At 37.3% G+C, this 23,208-nt stretch overlaps 1 protein-coding gene across 1 annotated transcript; it reads left to right on the top strand.

The window, feature by feature from the left end:
• The first annotated feature begins 2,879 nt into the window (after window positions 1–2,879).
• LOC127471805 (prostatic acid phosphatase-like) lies at window positions 2,880–17,019 on the top strand. The gene is made up of 10 exons (XM_051789133.1): window positions 2,880–2,993; window positions 4,310–4,405; window positions 7,246–7,332; window positions 7,920–8,072; window positions 10,133–10,231; window positions 11,333–11,428; window positions 13,847–13,979; window positions 15,229–15,311; window positions 16,197–16,303; window positions 16,800–17,019. Exons 1-10 carry the CDS (start codon window positions 2,880–2,882, stop codon window positions 16,954–16,956), a joined length of 1,125 nt encoding a protein of 374 aa, XP_051645093.1. The 3' UTR covers window positions 16,957–17,019.
• Window positions 17,020–23,208: the final 6,189 nt, after the last annotated feature.

Genomic DNA, 23,208 nt, shown 5'->3' with positions numbered 1-23,208 from the left:
GATTTTACTGGGGCTGAGGAAAGATGATAAGGAAAAGTCATGAAAGTGGACATGGACATCAAAACTGCAGAAGCCACAGAGTCATGACTTCAACACCAGAGGCTGGAATAAGTATCCCACTAAGGGGTCATTTCAAGGAGTTAGAAGGAGGGGAGGAAGAGTGAGAAGGTTGAAGACCCTCCTCCACCTGCCTCCTTCTCCACCACCAATAAAGAAGTAGCATCTCAAGCTGCAAGTCCAATCCTACATTATGGTTATATACCAAGCAGATTTAATCCCACACTTAAAAGCTGGGGGAGTGGGTAAGCACCACAGCCTGGAAAGGATTCTTCATATTATAATTTGGGGGTAGAGGGCCAAATTTTGTCCTTTGGATTAATAAGCTTTCAAATACAATATTGGCACTTAAACCATGAACCTATTTTAAAGCATTGAAGCATTGTTAATGAACATTTACATTCCCTCAACAGCATCAGAGATCCAACAGCATCTCTTAACTACCTTCAGATATCACAATACAGGACACAACACAAAGCTGTACCTTTACTTGCTTAAAAATATTATGTTTATCATGATCCCATAAATATTTCATCAAGTTTATTGGTAAGATAAAGGCATGTGATCTACACCTCATATATTTTCTTTTGTCCTCCCAAGGCAGTGAGAGATTAATTTATTACCTTTATTATTATCTTCTCTTCTTCCACCTCAGCTGTTGTTTTAACACAGACTGCAAGCATATTAAAGAAGCAGGTGCCTTGACTTTGAAATGGCTGTAGTTAACACACCTCTCACAACCTACAACAAGGAATTTCTTTCTCAGGTAAGAGCTGCCAAGAAAGCTCCATATCCTGCTCTCTGGAGTTTCAGTCTCAGGCACAGAGCACCATTTCATTCTCCCTCTGTGACCTTGAACAGGAACAGAATTAACCAACATGGTGTACTTTAAAATAACTCCATCCCTTTATGTGTTTTCTCCCACAGAATTAGAGGCGCCATGATCAGATCAAAGGAAGCAAGTATCAGTTTTTGCACTAATATTTTTACACAATATTTACACAATTTTTACACAAATATTACAAATATTTGTATACCAATATTGACACTAATATTTTGTCATCCCCAAAGTAAGAGTAATTTCACCTCCCTTATTACAGAAATCTCAAAGCGTGAGGCAATGGATGCTTGAAAAGAATGCTCCTGTTGTAGATCTGCTGTCCCTGCTAGACATACATACAGTATCTGAAAAACCTGAATGGAGCCTTGCAATTGTGAGAACTTGCCTATTTTTTCTCAGTTGGTCTAATTAAAAACCTTGTCTGGCAGAGCAATGTATTTTAGGAGTAGTGTCTGATGTCATGTCCTCTAGAAACAGCAAAACACAGACCCTTCAGAGAGATTTTTTGAGGTTTGACAGCCAGTGGAGGCAAGAAAATGTACAGGGTGTAAGCAGCTTTAATCAGCTGACCCATATCTCCCCCAGGTTCCCTCAAAAAAAAAAAAAAAAAAAAAAAGAAAAAGAAAGAAAGAAAGAAAGAACGAAAGAAAGAAAGGAATTTTCTTTCTCAATGAACGTGGGCAACTCCCCACACTTTTCTCTTTCTGCATGACTGTGTTAAACTTGTCAGGCAAAAAGCAGAAATGAAAGTCTGACCTCTGAATGTTTCATAGAGGAATCTATGGTGTGAAAGATACAAAATTGTTACCTCAGGAAGGAGAACAGATCCCTCTAGACAAGTCTATACCTAATAATTTCAAAGGAAAGTTTTGTTATATGTGTTTTGTTATATACTAGCTCGAGATTATATAATCTTTTTGGGTAGCAACATGACAATTTTTTTCATTAATTTCTTTTAAATACTTACATACTGAGAGCTTTTGATGACTAAGAAATCACCCTCAATTTTAACATATTAAAAGGACTTCCATTAACACTGAATGTAGACCAATAATTTGCAAGATCCATCCAGTCTCTTGCCCAGGTGTCTGAGCTAGATATTTTTTAATTTTTATTATTTTGTTTTTTAATAAAATTTTATTTTGTATTTAATGACAGAAACAATTCTTGATTTATGCACACTGTAATAATGAGAGGGTTTGCAGCAAGAGAAATTTGAAAATAAAAAATTAACTAGCTGTACAAAATTCTGGGGGATAGTTCTAGAAAACAGTGGAACAGGCTTTAACACTAGAGACAGAGTCAATCTACTGAAGAGATTAAAATTTCCTTTTTTCTTTCTGTTTCTTTTTGGTTTTTTGTTTTTTTTTTTTTTTTTGCAATGAACTTAGGCTTATTCCTGGTCCTATGCAACAAAACCTTCTGCTGTTTATTCCTCCTGCAAACCACAGTCAAATCCAGGGAAGAATCCAGAGATTCATTATGAAAGAACATTTGTCAGCACTGCTCCTTCTAGCCTTCTAGTACAAAGTGTTCAGAGAAAATTGTGTGAGCATTAGGAATGCAGATGGTTTACTAGCTCTTTTGCATACAGTAAGATATCTGCAGCACTTTCACTTTTGGGAAAGCTGACTGACCCATACTAAATCCTAGCTCAAATAATAGAAGGCAACTTCTCATTTTTTACCTTCACCTGCCTTGCAAGTGCCAGGGCAGGAATTAGAGGACTCAGAAATTCCACTCCACGTTATACATGGGACACAGGAATTGAGTACAAATGAAAAATCTACTTTTCATTTTATAGTTTCCCTAAAAAACACTAACCCTAGAAGGGAAAAAAGGCAGGAGGAGGCAAGTTCACAGTCCACTTTCAGACTTCACTAAGCACAGCTGACTCCACCCCTCTTAGCCATATATCTACCATATCACCACATCCAGCTAGGCAACTTGGTGTGTAAAACAGCTGAAAGCTACCCTCAGGATGAGAGCAAGGCAGCTGGTCTGTGGAATCTGGAGTCTGTGTTTCATGTTCTGCCTTTTCTGCATCTTTCTTCACCAAACGACAGCTAAAAGAAAACTGAAGTTTGTGTCCATAGTAAGTAGATAGTTCATGGGCAGATGGAATTTCTTCAAAACCTGTCACTTACTGCTCTTCTACTCTAGGGTAGGGAGGAGGGAGTACTTTTTTAATATTAAAGTGTTTCCTGCATATTCAAAATTCGTTATTGCATTGTCCAAAAAAAGTCCCAATTTTAAATAAGATTTTAAAATGTTATCTCCTTTGTACATTCCTAGATGAACTTTACTTTCTGGATGGATACAGAATGCTTACTTTATAGCACTAAGAGACAATAATGACGGACTCTGTTTTAAAATGTAAAAGAGGATTACATAACTAAATACCAACTATGCAAAATCCTCTTTACTATGGAAGAGTTTCCACTTTTCCAGTGGTTTCAATGGATTAACATGCAAAACAAATTTCAGTATGTGAAACTCAAACAAGTGTACCATGACACTGGACAAGCAACACAGAACCAGTACTGTGAAACAAATGCTGTTTCCAATGATTATGACATACCATTTGTTTGCAGGAAGCCTGAATCTTGTTCTGAACATTACGCGTACTTGTAAATCACTTACATAATTATTGTGCTGCAGTTTTTGATCTTATTTCTCCCTGCTTGAAATAAGAAATAAAAAAAAAAAATCTGGTGTTAAAATTTTAGAATTATATGGCACATATCCACAGGAATTGTGTTGGACAAGGAAAGAAGTCATTGTAGGAATGAAAAATTCTGATGTATCTTTATAAATATATCTTTTATCTGAAGTGAAATTTCAGATCAGGTTCAATGTTTTCAGAGTAACAGTTTAGTCTTTATTTAGATATCAGATGACACTTTTATCGCCCCTTGTAATGAAAAAGTCAACATATGGCTTTTTAAGGCTAATTTCTGCCAAGACAGAGCACTTCACAGCAGTCAGCCTGTTATCTTGATCAATAGTTTGGGTTTTTTCCTTATGAATTCCAGCTTGGTCATAGCAAAATATTAATGTTCAAGTATTTTTGCAAAATTACTTACATGCTTCTGTTTGTTTTCTGTTTATTTAATATTGTGGTCTATACCTCCTAAAACACATAAAACCTCTTCAATATCTTACAATATATTGTAGTTTTTGTAACTTGCAAAAATTTATTTGAGCTAATTACTTCTCAAATGCCAGGAAAAAAACCCAGTTATATTTGCCTAAATAAATCAAACAGGAAATGTAGCTATCTAGACTTAAAGAAAGCATCTGTCACATACAGTACTCACTCTCATTGCATATTTCTTGTGACTATACTAATAAGTTATATTTACCACAAAAATACCAGTAACACAAAGGGAATTTCATCTATTTTATCAGGTATTTCGCCATGGTGATCACACACCAGAGGAGTTTTTTCCAACTGATATGCACAAAGAAATTGTAAGACAGCAAGGATATGGACAGCTTACTAAGGTGAGTTTGCTTACCTGTGGCAATATACTGAAATATTGGAAGATAGTGTATTGATATTTGGGGTTTGAAACTTTGCTCCCATTTGGAGAAAGCCCTTATCAAGTTGCCATATACAGATCTCCAGAAAGACAGCCAAAGAACTTACTAGAAAACTACAGCAACAGCACTCACTAACTTTAAATGACACTGAGTCAGCCTGTTGTGGTCAACAGGAGCATGTTGAGTTCTTTGATTGCAGACTAGGGTCTCCTGGGAACAGTCAGGCATTGGTGACCACCTTGGTTTACGTGAGACCACACATAAAGCTTAATCCGACAGTAGCATAAGGTGGTGGAAGTACTCACAGATCCCTCCCCGAATCTCTGTTGAGTAGGAATGTTTCCTAGCTCATGAACTACTAAGGTCAGCACTAGTAGAAACTCCTCTCATGCTATGACCAGGAAAGTAGATTTAAAGGTCACTCTGATGACCAGTGACAAGCCTTGAGGAAATGGCATGAAGCTGAGTCAGGGGAGGTTTAAGCGAATATCAGGAAAAGGTTTCTCACCCAGAGGGCTACTGAGCAGTGGAACAGGGTCCCCAGGGAAGTGGTCACAGCACCAAGCCTGTCAGAGTTCAAGAAGCATTTGGACAACACTCTCAGGTACATGGTGGGATTCTTGGGGTGTCCTTTGCAGGGCTAGGAGTTGGACTCGATGATCCTGATAGGTCCCTTCCAACTTAGGATATTCTATGATGCTATTTTAATGCAGGCATTGGTGGAATACAGCAGAACTGAGCTTGCACATAATTATCAGCTATCACAGCAGCTGAGGCAACTGCAGAAACTATGTCTGCATTGACTGTAACTTCCATTAGCTGCCACCTCTTATGAATGGAGCCAAGGGTGAACTCGTGCACTATCAGACTGTAAGGCAATATGTGGGCATTAGGTATTTTTAACCCTACTTCTGCTCCACTCCCACCAGCAGTACCCACAGTATCTGTGTACCTGTGTTTCATTCCTTTTTTCCCCAAGATAAGTTGTCTGGATGGAAAAATCCACTAGTTATTTTCACAGCATTCTGGGAACCAGGCAGCTTCACTGAAGTAGTTTAGGTGTGCCAGAATTCTGGTTGTCCCAGATAAACGGCTACTGTGCATGTGGAGGCAAACTGTGAGGTGTGTCTCTCTGTTAGGCACACACCCCCCCCTTATGTCCAGTGGGTCTCTTTCCTGGGGAAATTAGTCACTTGCCAGGTCTCTGCCAAAATCAGAATAGAACAAACTGCCTGAGGGGTTCCTCTTCCCCACCATTCTTAGGGGACCAGGATGATCTCCAATGCAAAATCAAGCCTGTTTCTTCCCATGTCACCTCCCTTGAAGAAACAGGAGTAACAGACCGGCTTACTATGCTTTAACTCAGCTCTGACTCAATCATTCCATATAAACACTACTCAAGCTCAGCTCTCCACGCCAGCTTGCTCCAGGGCATGGAATGATTCAAGACTCAGGTGTCAGGATTTCACAACATACGCACTAGGCAAGCTGGGGCAGAAGCCTAAGCCACACATATACCCTAGGAAACTGTATGCACAATTTCAGCAACAAAAAGAGGTGATCACATACACACACAGTGGGCCCTGAGTAACTTGGTCTGACCTCATAGCTTACTCTGCTTTGAGCAGGAGGTTGGACTAGAGACTTACTGAGGTCCCTTTCAGTCTGAATTATCCTCTGATCCTATAAAATTACTTTAGGAAGCAATGAGTAATCCCAGTGAACAGTAATGTTTACATGAGCAAAGTGGAATATATTTAAATTTAGGTCAGGTAACACCAGGTGCAAGTAAAAAGATGAAAATATTGAAACTATTACAGGGACATTGCACCTGACTGTGGTGAAGTCACCATCCCTGGAGGTGTTTAAAGAAAGACTGGACGCGGCACTTAGTGGTGTTAGGTCATAGGTTGGACTCGATGATCTCAGAGGTCTTTTCCAACCTAATTGATTCTGTGATTCATCTGTCATGTGTTCACAAAATTATGTAGGTAATTTGGAAAATCTTCAGTAAAGAGCTACTAAAATGTTGAGACTGGAAAACCCTTTTTGGTGCAAGGGAGAATTGTCATCAGTCTAATTTAACACAGAGATTAACTGACTTGATTTCATTTTATGGATTATTGTTTAACTCTGAATAAGATCTGTGATGGAAAATGGTATTGAAAAGCATAACAAGATCCAGTGACTGAAAGCTGGGAACATAGTCAGGTAAGAACCAAGAATCAAATGTTTCAGACTGTTAATAATAATTAAGCATTGCAGCACAGTACCTGAAGCCTTGGATGACTTTTACTTCAAGTCTTCTATTCTTAAAAATTAGGTCTTGCCCAAGCTAAAACTGTAGCCTCCGTATGGAGTCACTCGTGATACTCTATGGGATTCATATCCTGTATGTGTCTTCATGGGCAGGTGGCTGCTCTGTCTGCACTCTCAGTTAATCATCTCAGACAACAATAGAGCTGAAACTAGACAAATGGTATTGGGACATCTCTCTGGCTGCTTGAAGTCACCCTGCCCCTCAGCCAGTCTCACTAGCTCAGATAAACATACACGTATCTTTCCATTGAGCAAAATACAAAACTGTATTTCCACCAGGAAATCACATCTAACATTATCCTGTATTAGATACACAGCAACTTTACTGCTTTTTTCCCATGTCTTCTTTCATTCTTCACTTGTGAAAGGAAAAATGTCTTTATGAAAATAATATGAAATATTTTGGGGTTTTTGTTGTCATTGTAGGAATGAATGCCTAGCACATTTCTTTAGCCTCTTACTCTGTTCTGTTACCTCTACAGCTTGGCATACAACAACAGTATGAGCTTGGCCAGTACACGCGGAGGAGATACTCTCATTTCCTGAGTGTTGTATACAAGCAGAGTGAGGCAAGTGCTGGATCTGGGCGGGAGGATATTTGTCATGGATGTTAATGGGACTTCCTGGATGCATGAGTGTCTAAACCTGGTGTGGTTGGAGAAAACTAATAGTGATTGAATTCAATGTAATTTCATATTATCTGTGAAACTGTGGTTCAGCTTTCATTCAGACTGATGGTCAACTGAAAACCAGGCTGTACACCAGGTTCAGATCTGTCACTACTGTATGGGAGAGTATCTATGTCAAATATCTCCAACGCCACTTTGAGATGGAGTTGAAGATACAGTTTAGTTTTCATTTAGGTTCCAGCTTTTCAATGCACATATGACGTCCCAAATACTAAATGGCCAAATAGAGTGAGTCTGATGCTTTCCACTACCATTCCGAAGGGAAATGCTATCATGTTGCAGCTCACTTGTGAAATGAATTTTTATTGCAGCTTCACTCTTTGTTCATCCTCCTTCTTCATGCCACCCCATTTTAATGACAACTTCCCCAGCACAGTACCATACCCCTTCTTTCCTACCAAGAGGAAAGAAAAGCAAATCTAATGGGAAAAATGACATTCAGAACTTTTTCTTTTTTTTTTCTTCAGATTTATGTTCAAAGCACTGACTGTGATCACACGCTTATGAGTGCTCAGGCAAGTCTTGCTGGACTGTACCCACTGACACGGGAGCAGATTTGGAACCCCAGAATCCTTTGGCAACCAATTCCAGTTCACACAGTGCCACTGTCACATGATAATGTGAGTATAAACTAGAGGCATTTGCTTTCCCTTAATGATTAGTAAAGTACATAGAATATGAGATGAAGATGCCGCAAAAAGTGCATGGTAAAGCCAATGAAGAATTGTCCAGAAAGGCCTAATAAGCTAAATAGAAATATTGACAAGAGTTTCCACAGGAATGAACTTACGTATCAGAGACCTGGTCTTAACAAAATAGGAAAAAAACCAGAAGTCTTAGGTACAGAGAAAAATATTTAAACTGTAATGTGAGTAAAGCACTATAGAAGTAGATCAATCCTAATCTTATCACAAACATGACTTTCTTTGTGTGAGAAGAGGAAACACACCTAATATCACTAGTGCTTCAACATTTCTCAGTCAGCAGCCTGAGACAAAAGAATCGTTCTGGAACTTACATTACAGTGAGAATTGAGTCACAGGATTTTTTTCCATGCACCTTGCAAGTGAGTGCATGCACTTTGAGGATGGGTGAAAGAAGTAAAAGGGAAAAGGAAGGAGGACTCGGAGCTTTAAGCACAGGAGTTCATAGGGCAATTCATTTATTTATCTCCCTTCCTCAACTCCTCACCTTGGAGGAGTGGAAGCATGTGGATAGCAGCTCTGTAGCCTGCACATACACCTCCTAGAGGACAAGGCTGGGCAGCTGAGTGGAGCTGGAGTTTCCTGTGTATGGAAAACCTATCGTAAAAAGTTAGAAAAGATTAGATGTGTGCAGTATGAGTCCCAGTTTGAAAGAGAAGGTTTGCAAATGTGATGCAAGATAAATTGTGCGGGCTTATAAGTCTAGTTAACACAGTTTGTGATGATGGGGGAATCAGGTTAAATAGGTTCTCACCTTGGGGTGATGAGAGCATGAAGAGAGAAGATGTGGAAAAATGTGTCTTCCTGTTCACACACACAGCCTGGCATAGAGTCAGGAGCTGCTTCTGACACTGTCACACATGGTGGTATCCCAGCAGACAGTCCAGTATCAACACAACTAGCAAACTCAGCAAGTAGGTGCTGCACTTCATTCACATCTAGGGGAGAAAGTAAGTTTATTTAAAAAAATCAAAAAGTCATGAACACATGCACATTTTTCATACTTTTCCCAACTATTTAACTTCATTCATCTCTACTACATATACAGGCTGAACTTGAGACAACATGTATCCTACCACCCAAAACAAAAACCTATCATTTATTAGTGAAGTCATGCCTGTTCATAAACCTATGGCTATAATTCAGAAACATTTTCCTATCTTCTAGAATGGATAGATTGTATTTCTAAAAAGATCAAGGAACTGCTGTGAAGATTTCCAAGCTCATTATCCCTTCAAAACTCTCAAGTTCTTTTAAAATTTATTTTAATGTAGGGACTATATAGATGGATCTTCATTGCTAGAAAAAGGAAAAAAGCACATTGGAGAAAGCACTAAGAATATCTCAATGTCAAATTTTAACTTTTGTTTAAAATTTAACACAAAAAAACTTCAAACAAGAATAAACTCAGTTTAGCTTAAATAAATGAATGAAATTAAAAGTTCTTAAATTATTCCAGTCACACGTAGCCTTTAACATTCATATGTCTTAGATTAATGAAAGACAAAACTGAGTTAAAGAAACATCACAAGTTTCTACAATTTAGGCTGAACTAAATGAAGCTGTGGTAAGTCCACTCAATACAGCTGCCTATGGACAAAGATTCCTATTGCAGTCCAGCTGTTGCTTGGCAATGAGTGAAATCATTCCTGGAAAAGCCAAGAACAAAGGAGTTCATGAGGTCTTGTGTCAGTCTTCTGTCAAGGGACAAATTTCATGTTGTGTGAATGAATCCTTTAACTTTGAATTACTGCAGCTATTACTCCCTCTGAACATTTAAAGATTATTTTCTAAGTAGTCATCAGCATGATTCTGAGAGTCCTAAAGATGAATATCCTTGAAAACTACATTCCCAAATTATTTTTCAGCTTGTCTTAACTAGTGCTGCCAATCAGAACAACAATCCTGCAAGGGCATATTGAATTGCAGAACAAGATGCACCTTGCCTAACTAGTGTTTTGCAATTTTCTTTTCAGTTGCTATACTTACCTTTCTCACACTGCCCAAAATACAATGAACTTCTGAGAGAAACCTTCACAACAAGGGATTTCCAAAGGCAGCTCAAGCACTACAAGGTAAAGTATTTTCAGTTCTGGAAACCCAATTAAAATGTACCACTTCTTCAATATTATATAACAGGTAGGTTTAAAATATAGCAATCAATATGCTTCTTCCAGATGTCTAATCTTTACAGTGGGTGTAGGCGACATACAAAAAAACAATTACAACATTACAGATCCAACTGGACTGGGCTGTTCCTGTCAACTGAAAATTGCAAGTCATAGAAAAGATAAATTATTGACTTCCTTACAAAAACTTAGCTTCTATGAGGCCAGACAAAACAAAATTCAGATAAAATCAGTGCCAATGCCTCTTAAATTACTTCAATACTTCTCTCTGTTTACTCCTGTGTAAAGCAAGACCTCTGACATCTCTCTCTGTATAACTCTCTACTAGTTCAGATTCCTCTTCCTCCACAGAACACTCACAGCTCAATTCCCCAGAATTTCTATAACAGCCTCAGTGCTTTCCTTAAGTACTTGTTCATGCTTCACACTGAAAGTCTTCATTCAGGTGCTCACTTACATTTCTCATCTCTATATGGTATCCTTTCCTGTCTTTCTCCACCATCAAAAACTTTGCATGAGTATGTAATCACATGTCTATTCTGCTGCAACCTTCTTCTTCACAGGTGTATTCAAAATGACACTATGAAACTCACCTTATTTTCTATTATCTGTAGCCACCAACCTCAGCCACCTATCTGTGGCTCTGCATCTGGGTGTTATATGCAAGTAAACAACAATTCCCAGCTTTATCAAATTTGTATCATACCTTCCTTCTCCTGAGTACCAATATCATCATAATTCTGTTTATCCCACTTCTTTTAAGCACTTTTTGGATTTCTGCCAGAGTTCTTCATGTATTTGTGTCCCCTTTGCCTCCTTTTGAACATTTCCACCAGGCATAAACAACCATCATACTTCAAGTCTGAACTCACATCCCCAACTTTGTCTAGATGAATAGGCCAAATTCTCTTGCATCTAAGCAGTGGTTCATTGGTTAAGTGCAAAGACTCTCTTCTTTCTAACAGTTCCTATGTACTAGTATGGCAGCATGCAGAAATTATGTAAAAAGGCCCCGTATACCACAAATTTGCTATTCTTGTATTCCAGCCATTTCTGAAGTTTTTAGCCACTAATACAGGATACTCACCGAAGAAGTTGAACACTGAAAGAATTTGGAAGCTCTTGGACACTTTACAATATGAGGTAAATACAATCACAGAATCATTTTGGTTGGAAAAGACCTTTAGGATCATCAAGTCCAATAGAAATTCCAATACCTTCTTAAAACTAGTTTTACCTCTTATTGTGTGTAAGACATCAAAAGACAGCAGGTCTGTCCTTCAAAATTTTTTGCACCATAGACTACTCTTCCCCAGAAACCTTCACCTAACATCAAACTTACAACTGAAAATCCTGTAAGCATACTGTGACTGTGTCAGACTGCTGTGGGTCATCCACTATAATGAACACAAACCAGTGGCCCATCAAATTCAAGATCCTGTCAGACAAAAGTATATCTTTAGATAAAATTGTTGTTACTCCTCCAAACACCATCATGAAGATACACATGAATAAAATATGTTGCCGGCAAAGAAATATAAGCATCCTTCAACAAAGAGTTTATGCAAATTGTATAAGCAAGAGAAGTTATTTGCACAGGAACAGTAGTGGTCAGAGTATTTTCAGGAATTAAGAAGCCATTGGAATGACACAAATGTATATTTGTTCAAGTCTGGGAGCTTGTTCTAAATAAGGAACCAGGGGTATCACAACAAAAGCATGGATTTTATATCAAAAGGGATATTGTGGTGCCAAACTGTCATGGGCATCTGGGTCCCACAGTCTGGTAAATTTGTGATTTAAAAAAAGCCTGACTGCCCTTAATTTAGCAGTAAGTCCCTCTTCATATAACTTCAAAGTCTAGACTTATCTTGGCTGACACAAGTGAAAATTGCAGAGTCTTGTGTTAAAAAGTTGTTGTTGAAGGCAGATTTTGCTGCAAATACTTTCATGTGTAACTATTTATAAACTCAAATATTAATGATAAATAGGTTATTCATTCGTTCATATGGATTCATTCGTTCATATCCATTCATTGGATATTCCCAAGAAAACTGAGGCAGTTTTAAGTCAGATTTCACAAGTTACATGTAATATTTGTGTGTGATGCTAATGAGTTTAACTTCTGTCCTGTAGCTTCTGCAGAGGTCCAACTTTGGTCAAAGCAATCGTGAATGGAATGTTAAGCAGGGTCCTTGAGCTAAAAGAAGTGATAAAATGTTGGGATATCTCACTGTAATTTCAGTGAGGTCACCCTTTCACATTTTCCGATGCAGGATAGTTCAGGACTGCAACTTTTTATTTCAATTTTTATATTATACACAGAAAGCTGTGTCACCAGAGAAATGTGCAAAATCAAAAGCTCCCATCAGGGATCTAGCTAAACTGTGGAAGACAAAAAAGTTAATTGGGTTTTTCCTTCTGGTGTTAGATTTGATGAGCTTTTGTCTTTCATACTACTCACTGAAGACTCTATGGGTATCAGTTAAGACATCTGCCATAGAAGTCACCATCACCCTTTCAAGGAAACAGAGAGACTGTCCTTATACAGTTCATTAAACTACAGTAGCTTGCATCTCTCTGCATTTGTTACTTTTGGCTGTCACCTGACTTTCAGGTAACTTGGAGACTGATGTGCTCGCTTGCCTACAGCACTGTCTTAAATAGCATGCTACTAGCCAATTCTTTCCTCAATTCACAAATCACATTTGTCAAAAGAGAAATGGATAACGTGATCTGAGCTGGTTTAACCCAACAGTTCTATTGTTCCTCTTGTTTAAACAAACCCTTTAAGTAGCTGACATTTTCCTTTGAGCTCACTTGTTACAAGAACACTCCTTTTAGTGAGCTCAGTCCAAAGGTTACATTGCTCCAAAGTTACAAACATTGATTAAACGGGAATTCAGGCTAGTGCAAACAAAGTGTTGTGCATATCTTCCCTTCTCACAGTTGTGATCATTAGTATACCTTGGACTGCATCCCCAAGGAAAGACTAATTCATTCCAGTTTAGCTTAAGGACTGTGTCAGTATCCAGTAGACCTGGTGTAAGCAGATATGAATTTCATCTATATATATATCTCATCCCTGTACATCTACCTCATACTCGGGTACATCCATATTACAGCTGTACATATTTCCACTTGATCTCTGTATCCCACTTATATCTCAGAGTTACCAGCCCTTAAAATCTTGATGTTTATATAGGATTTGTTCCAGTAAAGATCTCCAGATATATCCGAGTAGACGACTGAAAAGTCATGCAGTGATTTTTTTCATCTGACAACATAAATAATGCCAGTTGCTTTTTGCATAATTTTTAGTATATTTCCTCTTCTTGTTGAACACTGCCCTTCAAGTTTCTTTCAAGTGGTATGATGCTATAAATAGGAGTGTTACAGCTGTCTAAATGCAAAATACAGTCATCATTTTATTACAAAGAGAAAATGTTACTTAAGTGAAACATTCCGAATTTGTTCTGACAAGCATTTTGTGCCAGAACAAACAACAGTTAGCAGTAGGAATTGGTAAGAAAATCACCATGTTTTCTTTCTTCACTGTAGGATATTAACAATTACACTTTACCTGCTTGGGCTACTCGTGGTGTCAGGACCAAGCTGATAAAGCTCTCAGAATTGTTATTGCAGGCGGAATTTGGGTTCCACAAACAAATACAAAAGTCACGTTTGCAGGGAGGTAAGCCAAATTCTTACCCCAATTAAAAACAAAATTAGGATGGGAAAGAAGAAAGGGATATAACAAACATTGCTACAGATTCCATAGTAGATGTATGAAAGATGCCGTCATATGTGGATATTGGTGGTCAGCACTGAAAGATTTTGATTAATAGGAAGGAAGGTGGTGAGGACATGAATCATGAACATCCTAATCTAACATTAAAATGGAGGTATCATTTAGATTACACTGTATAAGAAATTCAAAGTGATATACAGATTCTAACTGAACTGAATCAGTCTGAATTTAATGTAAGCCACCATGTGTAATTTACTTTAGAAAGTATTATTTGTAATAATGTCTAGAATGGTGAGTTTGTAGCCTTACAGTCTTCATACTCCACTACCAAGAGTCCTAAAATGAGATTATAAACTGCTTCTAAACTTTATTCTGCTCAGAAAATAGTAGCTGAAATTTAAAAATATTTTATATATTTTTAGTCACTCATTCTCCTCCATTCATCCACTGCCACCTTTTGAGCTTCCTTTCATTTTACATGGACAGGGTTTCAGTCAGGATCTATGAGCTACAAAGACAAATAAACATATAAGCATGAATCAGTTTGTCGCATTTCTGAAGCTCCAACTTACAAAACTTAGCACAAAGTTCAAACATCTGTCCTTGCTAACAATTGCTATTAAAAATGTGCCAGTAGCTGAAGCCTATTCTGTCTAATTCTGCTTGTCTGTACAGTTCTCCTTTTAGGATTTTTATTTGTTGAGATGATAAACTTACATTAACATACTAGCACAGCCATTGATTTAATTCAAGTAGTTTGTCGTACAACTTTTCAGCAGTTAACATTAATGAAATACAGACAACTGTACAGTTTATGAAGGCCCTGAGTCTGGAGGATATGCTCTTCCTTTTTTCTCTGAAAATCAAGAAATCAATGGAGTTACACACACAGCAGGGTAGTATTCATTACTGTGCTCTTCTTGCACTGGTCTGCTGGCACAAAGTAGCTGTGAATGCACTGTTTGAAGATGCTGAGGCTATTAGAGATCCTCAAAACGTTTTACACAGAAGTAAAATAGGTCCACTGTTCATATAAAAGATAGTGTCAGAATTAATCAGGGCACTCTGCACAAATTACCAATAAAGTCAATTGAATAAATCTGGTGCATTTAAAACTGATTGTTAAAATGGCAACGATCAATGCAGATGTTAACATCTCTTTCATTGTCACTGCTTCCCCATTTTGTTTCAGGTATTCTTTTAAAAACCATTCTAAAGCGTATCTCAAATGCTAGAAACCCTTCACACCGGCAAAAAATGGTTATGTATTCTGCGGTGAGTGATTTCTGTTTCTTTTATGCTTCCTTTCTGCAGTTATTAAATACAGTGGAAGTCATGAAATTTTATTTCCACCATGAAATATAGCTACAAGCATTTTTATTTGGTTAATCTTAAATATCTTTTGATTATTTTCATTCTTTAATGAACAGATACTGCTTTGAAACCTGCAGCTTTCCATTTTCCACCTGATGTCATGGCTTTTTTCTTTGTAATATTGTTTTGATTGAGTAGAGAACTGGAAAAACCATGCCTCATGTTTTACTAAGCCTGTATCATGAAGATAATTCAGAAAGAAATCTCCTGCTTTCTGCATCTTTTTACAGGAGCAAAATAAAAAATAAAAAAAAAAAGAAAAATGAATTTACAGTTACTTGAGAAGGTCTTATGATGGCATGTACTCAATTGTGACTTTGTATTTTGGTTTAGAATGTGCAAACGCTGTTATTGGAGGAGGAATTTTTTTTATCGCTCTCAGTAAAAAGCTCCTGTTTCTAAACTGCCATTAGAGTATGACCTAACGGGTATATATCAGCTAAAGAGCTTACTGATCTGATCTCTAATACTGTTTATTTAATGGAAAAAAAACACTAGTTCCTTTTGAAAGAGCTTTTAAAACTCCTGTTAATTTTGGTAAAAACTGCAAGTGACTAAGGCTTCTTAAATATTTACATATGTGTATATTTTATACATGCAGTACCTCAGTTTATATAGCCATAAAAGGACACTATTTGCTCAATGTTACAGAGGGCAACTATTAATGAGGCCACACAATAACGTTAATGTTGAGTGGAGAGATAATGTGCTGGACTTATTGTTAAATAATAGGTTCATGCAATCATTTTCAGCAGACCTTTAATTACAGGTTTCTTCTGTTCACAGCATGCAGCCACCATTGCTGCCTTGCAGACAGCACTCAATGTCTTCAATGGGAAATTGCCTCCTTACAGTGCCTGTCATTTTTTTGAACTTTACCAGGAAAAAAATGGGCAAGTACCTTCAAGCTGTACTTCAAACATGTACTTTTTCTAAAAAGCAATTTACTAATTTACAATTTATTTATTTCTAAAAAAGCAATTTACCCCAGACTAATTAAACTGGATACACGAGGTTCACCGTGCAGGAAAATATTATAGGTTGATTTTAATTATTATAATTGGACTCAGTTTAGTAGATGGTAGCAGAGTAAACCTGAAAACCTTCTATATATTGATTCATTACAGTTATGAGAGGTTTTACTCCCTCCTTTTAATCTATTTAACTTCTTGACAAAGATGACATACTACATGCAAACTGGCGTTGACCCCCTATTGTTTAAAAGGACCTTTTCAGAGTACTAATGATATTAATAAAACATAAACACATTAACAACCAGAAAAATAAGCTGGCTGAAAGTATGTCCCAAAATACAATCTCTACAACATGGAAAGACTGTGTGGTTTTGCATGGCTAACTTTATTTTGACCCTCCTGTATTTTGAAACAGGCAATACACCATAGAAATGTACTATCGGAATAATTCCTTGAGAGATCCTCACCCTCTCACTCTCCCTGGCTGCAAATTTCGCTGTCCACTGGAGAGATTTACTCAGTTGGTCTCTCCGGTCCTCGTACACTACTGGACAAAAGAATGTAAGATGTAGAACATCAAAAGAGGTAAGTTAGGTGCTTTGGGCACATGTACCCAAAGTAAAGTCATGATTAGACCTTCTGCCAACAGCTCATTTAAAGCAACAACCATTTTCACAAGGGTCTGGTCTAAATTGAAAAATATGCAGATCCAGTAAGACAGAATTGTACCCATGGCCATAATTTCTACTCCATTGATGCATTTACCCATTCCAGATCAGCTTTCTTATGAAACGAAGTCAAGGCTGATCATGTGATTTTTTTTGTTTTGTTTAGTTTCAGTACAGTCAAAAAGACCTTCAGTTACTCAGGAAGCACATATAAATGCACTGACTTAAAACAGTCACCTTATCTTCTCTAACTGTTCAAGCTGATTAGCAACATTATGCATTCCCTTGATTTCAGGAGGTATTCGGAGATTAAGAGAGATGAATATTGAATAGTATACCAGACTGGTACTTACCAGAATGTCAAAGATACACAGACACACATTGGCATACTAACACATTCCCTAGCAGGTTGTCTGTATCTCCATATTAAGATGTTTAAATGTTCGTTTTGACCATTGATAGTATTTACTTTTGCAGAAAGAGGGAACAGGAAGGCAGAAAATGACATTGTCTGTCTTTTATCTAGTTCTGTATTCCTTAAGGGAAATAAAAAGCAAACAGACCCCACTTTTTTGATGATCAAATATTGCATCTAACATTAAAAAATTTTTTTGAATCACTGATCTCAAGGAGAATTTGAAATGTCAGAGATTAGAAGAATGCAGACCAGTCAACTCATCTGGGTGAAAATAATTTCCTCTTAAATATCTTGAACCCATTAACAGAGATAGTTTAGCCAGAATGAATGAAAAATTAGCAACTAATGATTCACTAAATAAATTTCTTCACTATAGTAATTGCTCACAAATTCTCAGGAAACATATCAGGAAATTACCACATTTAATTGCAAAAGGTTATTTGGCAGAGGGAGAGAGAGGTTGTTTCTGATGAGGGTTTTTTTTGGCTAAGCTATTAATGCAGTCATGGAAAATAGTGATAAATACTTCATGTTTATATGGTGGTGCTTAATAATCTAAGTTTTGTGAAAATTAGTTCCCCTCCTTCACAAAGCAAACTGTGTAACTGACTAAGTAAAGAAACAAAAAAAATCCATCATATAATCAAAATTTGACAATAATAAAACCACAAATCTTTAGCCTTCAAGTTCAACACAAAGGCTGCACATTGTTTCAATTCTCAAATTTTGATGAAGTGGAAGTTAGATGGTGTTCAGGCATTTTACACCAAATCCAGCATCACTGCTTTCATCAGCAATCCTGAGTGTTGAAAACACACATGGACCACAAAAGAGGTTACAATCAAACCTGATGCTCCAATCAACACATTTTCAATATTGTCATATCAAAATTTGACACTTTCCCCTATTTTATCCTGGTTCAGAGTGTACCTGTTGGGGCCAGATCCTAATTTATTTTTGCTTATTTAGGAAAAGCCAATTTTGCTTTTCCTGCAGGCAGTTTTAACGATCTGCTGTGCACTTGGGAAAATGCCAAGGCCCACTGCTCCCAAGCCTGCACAGTGCAGCACTCTGACAGACAGACTGCACTGTGCTAAACCACTGTGCTCTACCAGTTCACAGTGAAAGCAGATAGGCTGAAACAGATGATTTTTAACACTAGGAAGCTAAATTAAGCTGAAAAGTGATGCAAAGAGTTTACAGGTCACATTTACACCTAACATGCACAGCTGCAACATCACTGATTTCAGCTGTTTTCAGATTTGTCAAAAACAATGTCAAATATCATTCTTTGCTAATGCATATGTTAATACTTTGATTATACATGCATCAGAGCATTTGATGAATAGAAGTCCACAAATGCCATTTTCTTAATGAAATCCAGGAGTGACTAAGTTCAAAAAATTAACTTAAATAGCTATTCTACAGGGAGACACCAGTTCCCACATATAAAGATGTTTCTGGAAAATGTTTAATTTAAGTTTCATGGAAAGAACTTATGTCCCCACTACAGGGAAATAAAGGGCTTATGCAAGTATTATTATTACGGATCACACAATACAGCAGCAGTATTTGAGGGTGGTACAAATCAGAGTCAAGTTCTTCCACATCATGATGACCGTATTGTGGAACATAGGAAACAAAATTAGCTCAGCATATTTGGGAAGGAGATAAAACTATGCTCTCTCTGCACTCTTTTTGCTGCTCAGGAAGATTTCGGTGTGAATTGACTCAAAATTTCATAAGACTAATTCCATTTCATAAGACTAATTTTCTAATTCCACCAAAATGAGAGCAAATTTGTTAAGTCTTCCACACTTAGTCTCAGCCACCCTCTTGTTGAGGCACTATTAACAGGTTTGCCATGTTTTTGGAGGAAGTCACATGCTAAGAATGATTCTCTCTTTTTGTCTTATCTTTAGGTGTTCCCCCCATGATCTTCAGTGTGATTAGCTTTATGAAACAACTCCTTCCACACTGTGGTGTGACTACAGTCTAACATTTCTCCTTAAATTCCATCAGCGTGAACAGTCTCCTGATCTTTATCAAAAGAAAACATTCCTCAGCACAACCCAAAATTACTGAAAGCAGGGACTTATCCTTCATGTATATTTGCTTTACTTTATCAGGTGGTAAGATCCAAGTGCAGTACAAAACCAGAGTAATTTTCAAGACCTATTAATTCCAAAGGGATTTTGTGAGAACTAATTCACGAATGTAATTGTAGTTACAGTGTTTTAAAGGGCTATCGCCTAAATTTACAGTAAGCTTAGAAAACATCTCTGAAGGAGTGTTGCCCTCTTTTGAAGAATGAGGAAAGAACTCCCAGAATTGGTGACAGAAGCAGTGCTTCAAAAGAAGACCCTAGAAGGAGGAGTCATTCCAGTGTCCTTAGACTTTAATTGATTCAAGAAGTAATGAAACACAAACAGATCCCAGAAGCCACAAAAATTAGGATAGTGTCTGTTTACTAGCAAAGAGATATATTTCTTTTTCATTTTTCTGTCTTAGACATGCACAAATATCCCACCTCTATGTAGAAGGAAGGCGAGACATGGAAAAAATGGACCATGAATCTAGACATAAGAGAAGCCTACAAGAGCCAGGCTAGCTACCATGAAGACCTACCATACAATTTGCTGATCCAACGAGGCTTTCAAATATTCTTTCCAAAAGATAACAAGGCCAAATGTTAATTTTGAAAGAAGAACAATTTATGGTTTCAAATAGCTTTTCAAACACCTTTCTTTCGTTATGTTACCTTGGTTGTATACTCTGATCTGATCATATGAATTTTGTGCCTCAGGGAAGTCTGTAAGTTCACACTGCTCTTGACATTAATAACAAAAAGTACTTGCTACAGAATAAAAAAATCCAGAGCCACGTGCTCACTAAAGCATGCAGAACATGTTGGGCAATCCCTCACTAGTTACATTTTCTAATATTGCTACTGCAAAACCAGTTTGTGTTCTTACTACAAAAGCTGGATCAGAACAATCAGGTGTAAATGCCTTCTGAAAACAGTGAGCACTTCTTTGCTTTTTTATTTTTTATTTTCTCACAGTGGATAGGACCTCTGTCACCAGTCTCATTTCCTGCAGGTAATTTTAAAGAGAACCAGACTAATAGATGAGATACAGAAAATTTTGCCATTCTAGCTTCCGTTCCTTGGACCAGGCTTTTAAAATAGATGCTAAGCCTATGAAAAGTATATTCCTTTTTAGAATTACCTCATAAGCAGATAGCTGCTACTCCCTAAGCTAAAAATGAATCAAAATAATAAAAGGATCCCTTTCCCCTCTAACAAGAATCTGAGATTCAGAATTCTCATTGTAAACACCTATTCTCTTCTCAGCAGGTCCCAAGCAACAATTCCTGTGCTTCTCAAGCCATTATAGGATTCATAGTTAATCTAGAAGCATTGTATTTAGATGTCGCAGCAAACATAGAGATAAAAATAAATTATTCCCTCTAGTCAAAAAATGGAACCCCTTTACTATAGCATCCAAATAAGGGTAAAAATATTTCCTGACAACATGAGACAACCAGTTCTAGCTACTTCTTAACAAAAGGAGAACAAGCTTGTTTATTCTGTATTACCTTAACACCCCACAATAGACACCAGCCAAAAGCCTTCCTAGGCCTTGCAGCCCTCACAGGAAAGTTAGTGCAAGCTAACATTTCAAAAACACATTGTTCATGGCACCTCCCTTAATAAGAAGTAATTAAAAAAAAACTACTAGAACAAAGGAAATAGAAAGGAAAAGCTAAGGTTCCATCTTTATTGGTATCAGACTTCTAACAGATCATAGCTTTGGCTGTCAAAACCAAATTTCTAGGCATTTTTTTATTTCTTCTGAACTTGTTCCTGATTCTTCTTTTTCTGAACTTCTGCCAATTTGTGCTGCTTGAGTTGCTTTTAATGGTTTTTTTGCCAAATGTTTAGAAGTGGAATTTCAAAAGCTGTAAAGGGGGTTTCGTGCTTCTCCCATCAAAGGCAAGGGCAACTTTTCTGTTGGTTTCCCAGATTGCACAAGGCTTACATAGAAAATGCAAGAGCTGAGACATTCTTCATGATTCTCTTTAGTCTCCAGTTCCCAGCTCCTCCCCTCCTTCCTCACCCAAATCCATCTCCCAAGGATTTTCAGAACTGCATGATGACCCTTTGTCTGTCCCACAGATTTGTCTGGGATGGGGGATTACGGACCTGGATGGACCCTGGTCTCAGCACTTCAGTTCAGCTATGGAAGTGCATCCTAGCTGAGGTCACTGCTCACAGTACACCAATGTAAGGTCCCCCTTTCCCATCACATGATCAGACCACGACTTCATCCATGCTACATGCCCAGTGAATGTACCTTGAACATTCTGATTTCTGCTGAGCGAAAATAAATTTCAAATTTAATTCACAAATTAAGGTATTTCTAAATTATTTTATTCCCCTCATCCTTTTTCAGCAGAAACCCCATCACACACATTCTTTGTGATGATTTTTATTCTTAGGCCTATCACTGTAGAAACACAGAAAGGAAGATTTCCTTTTTACCTCGCTTAGTCCGAGAAAAAATAAACATCAGTGTTTATAAAGGCTGAAACCAAGCCCAGATCTTATTGTAGGAATATAAATGTGGGATATCCATGAACGAATAATAAACTGCTCTAAACTATGTTTTTCTACAACTTCACCAGCTGACTGATTGGAAAAATCAGTCCTGTAGTCTTTTGCAGGTATGAAGCCATAAACAGGTTCATTTCAGTTCCTCTTAAAGAAGAAATGAGTAAAAATGATGAAAAAAATATTACAGTTTGGCTTTAGAAATATTTAGACTATTATTTAAACTATTTAATTTTAAATATGTTGAAAAAGTGGGATCACCTGAAAATGCAACTCCCTCTCTTCTTTCACAAACAATGCGTAGACAGACCAGTTATATTTTAAAAAAGACTTGTTAATGATACAATAACCTAAATAGTCATAGATGCTGTAATATAAGTGGATACACCTTGTGATGTTCAGTAATTTTCCTGTCATATGCTGAAGCAGTGCCAACAAGATGGGGAATGAACAACAGAAAAGCAACAGTAATTTTGTGCTCCCTGGGAAATGTGGCACTGGACAGGCTGGACTATTGTTTTTGTTCATTTCAGCACTTCCTTTTCTCTTTATTTACTGAGTTATTTACTGAGCTGACTGACTACCAAAAATGAAAGAAAGAAAGAAAAAAAAACCAACCCAAACCTTGCATAACTCACAAATATGGATCAAATTAATTGACTAATTTTGATTTGTTTCATGGTAGTGGTAGAAGTGGTTTTTCCTTCTTTTTACTTAGTGCTTATGGTACTCATCTGAGATGTGGCTGACAGAAGTTAAAATCCTTCCTTTACCGGAAGGATCTGACTCTGCCTCTTCCAGAAACCAAAATCACCACCAGACTGCAGAGTTTCAGAGGGGAAAGTGAAGATGAATAGTGCTTTCTGTCTCTTTCTTATTTGCTGTTCACTTTGCTGTTCACTTTCTAGGAAATATGTAAACCTGCAAAAACCTACAAATTCGGCTTCTGTGTCTCAGGCAAACATCTTAATCTCATAAGACCAAAGAGAAATTCTCTCTGTGCCTTCTAACCAAGTGCATATTATAAACTTGGGACAAACTAGGAATTTACTAAGACATAGTGAGTAGACACTTTCTTCCCCCTGCTTGCCTTAGAGTAGTAACTTTGGGCTTAGGGCATTTT

This window comes from Manacus candei, unplaced genomic scaffold (assembly GCF_025592945.1).
Source record: "Manacus candei isolate 608988 ecotype Guabito, Panama unplaced genomic scaffold, ASM2559294v1 h1tg000026l, whole genome shotgun sequence".
Taxonomy (NCBI): domain Eukaryota; kingdom Metazoa; phylum Chordata; class Aves; order Passeriformes; family Pipridae; genus Manacus; species Manacus candei.
The sequence above is the reverse complement of the archived record's forward strand: the minus strand, read 5'-3'. Positions and strand labels throughout refer to the sequence as shown.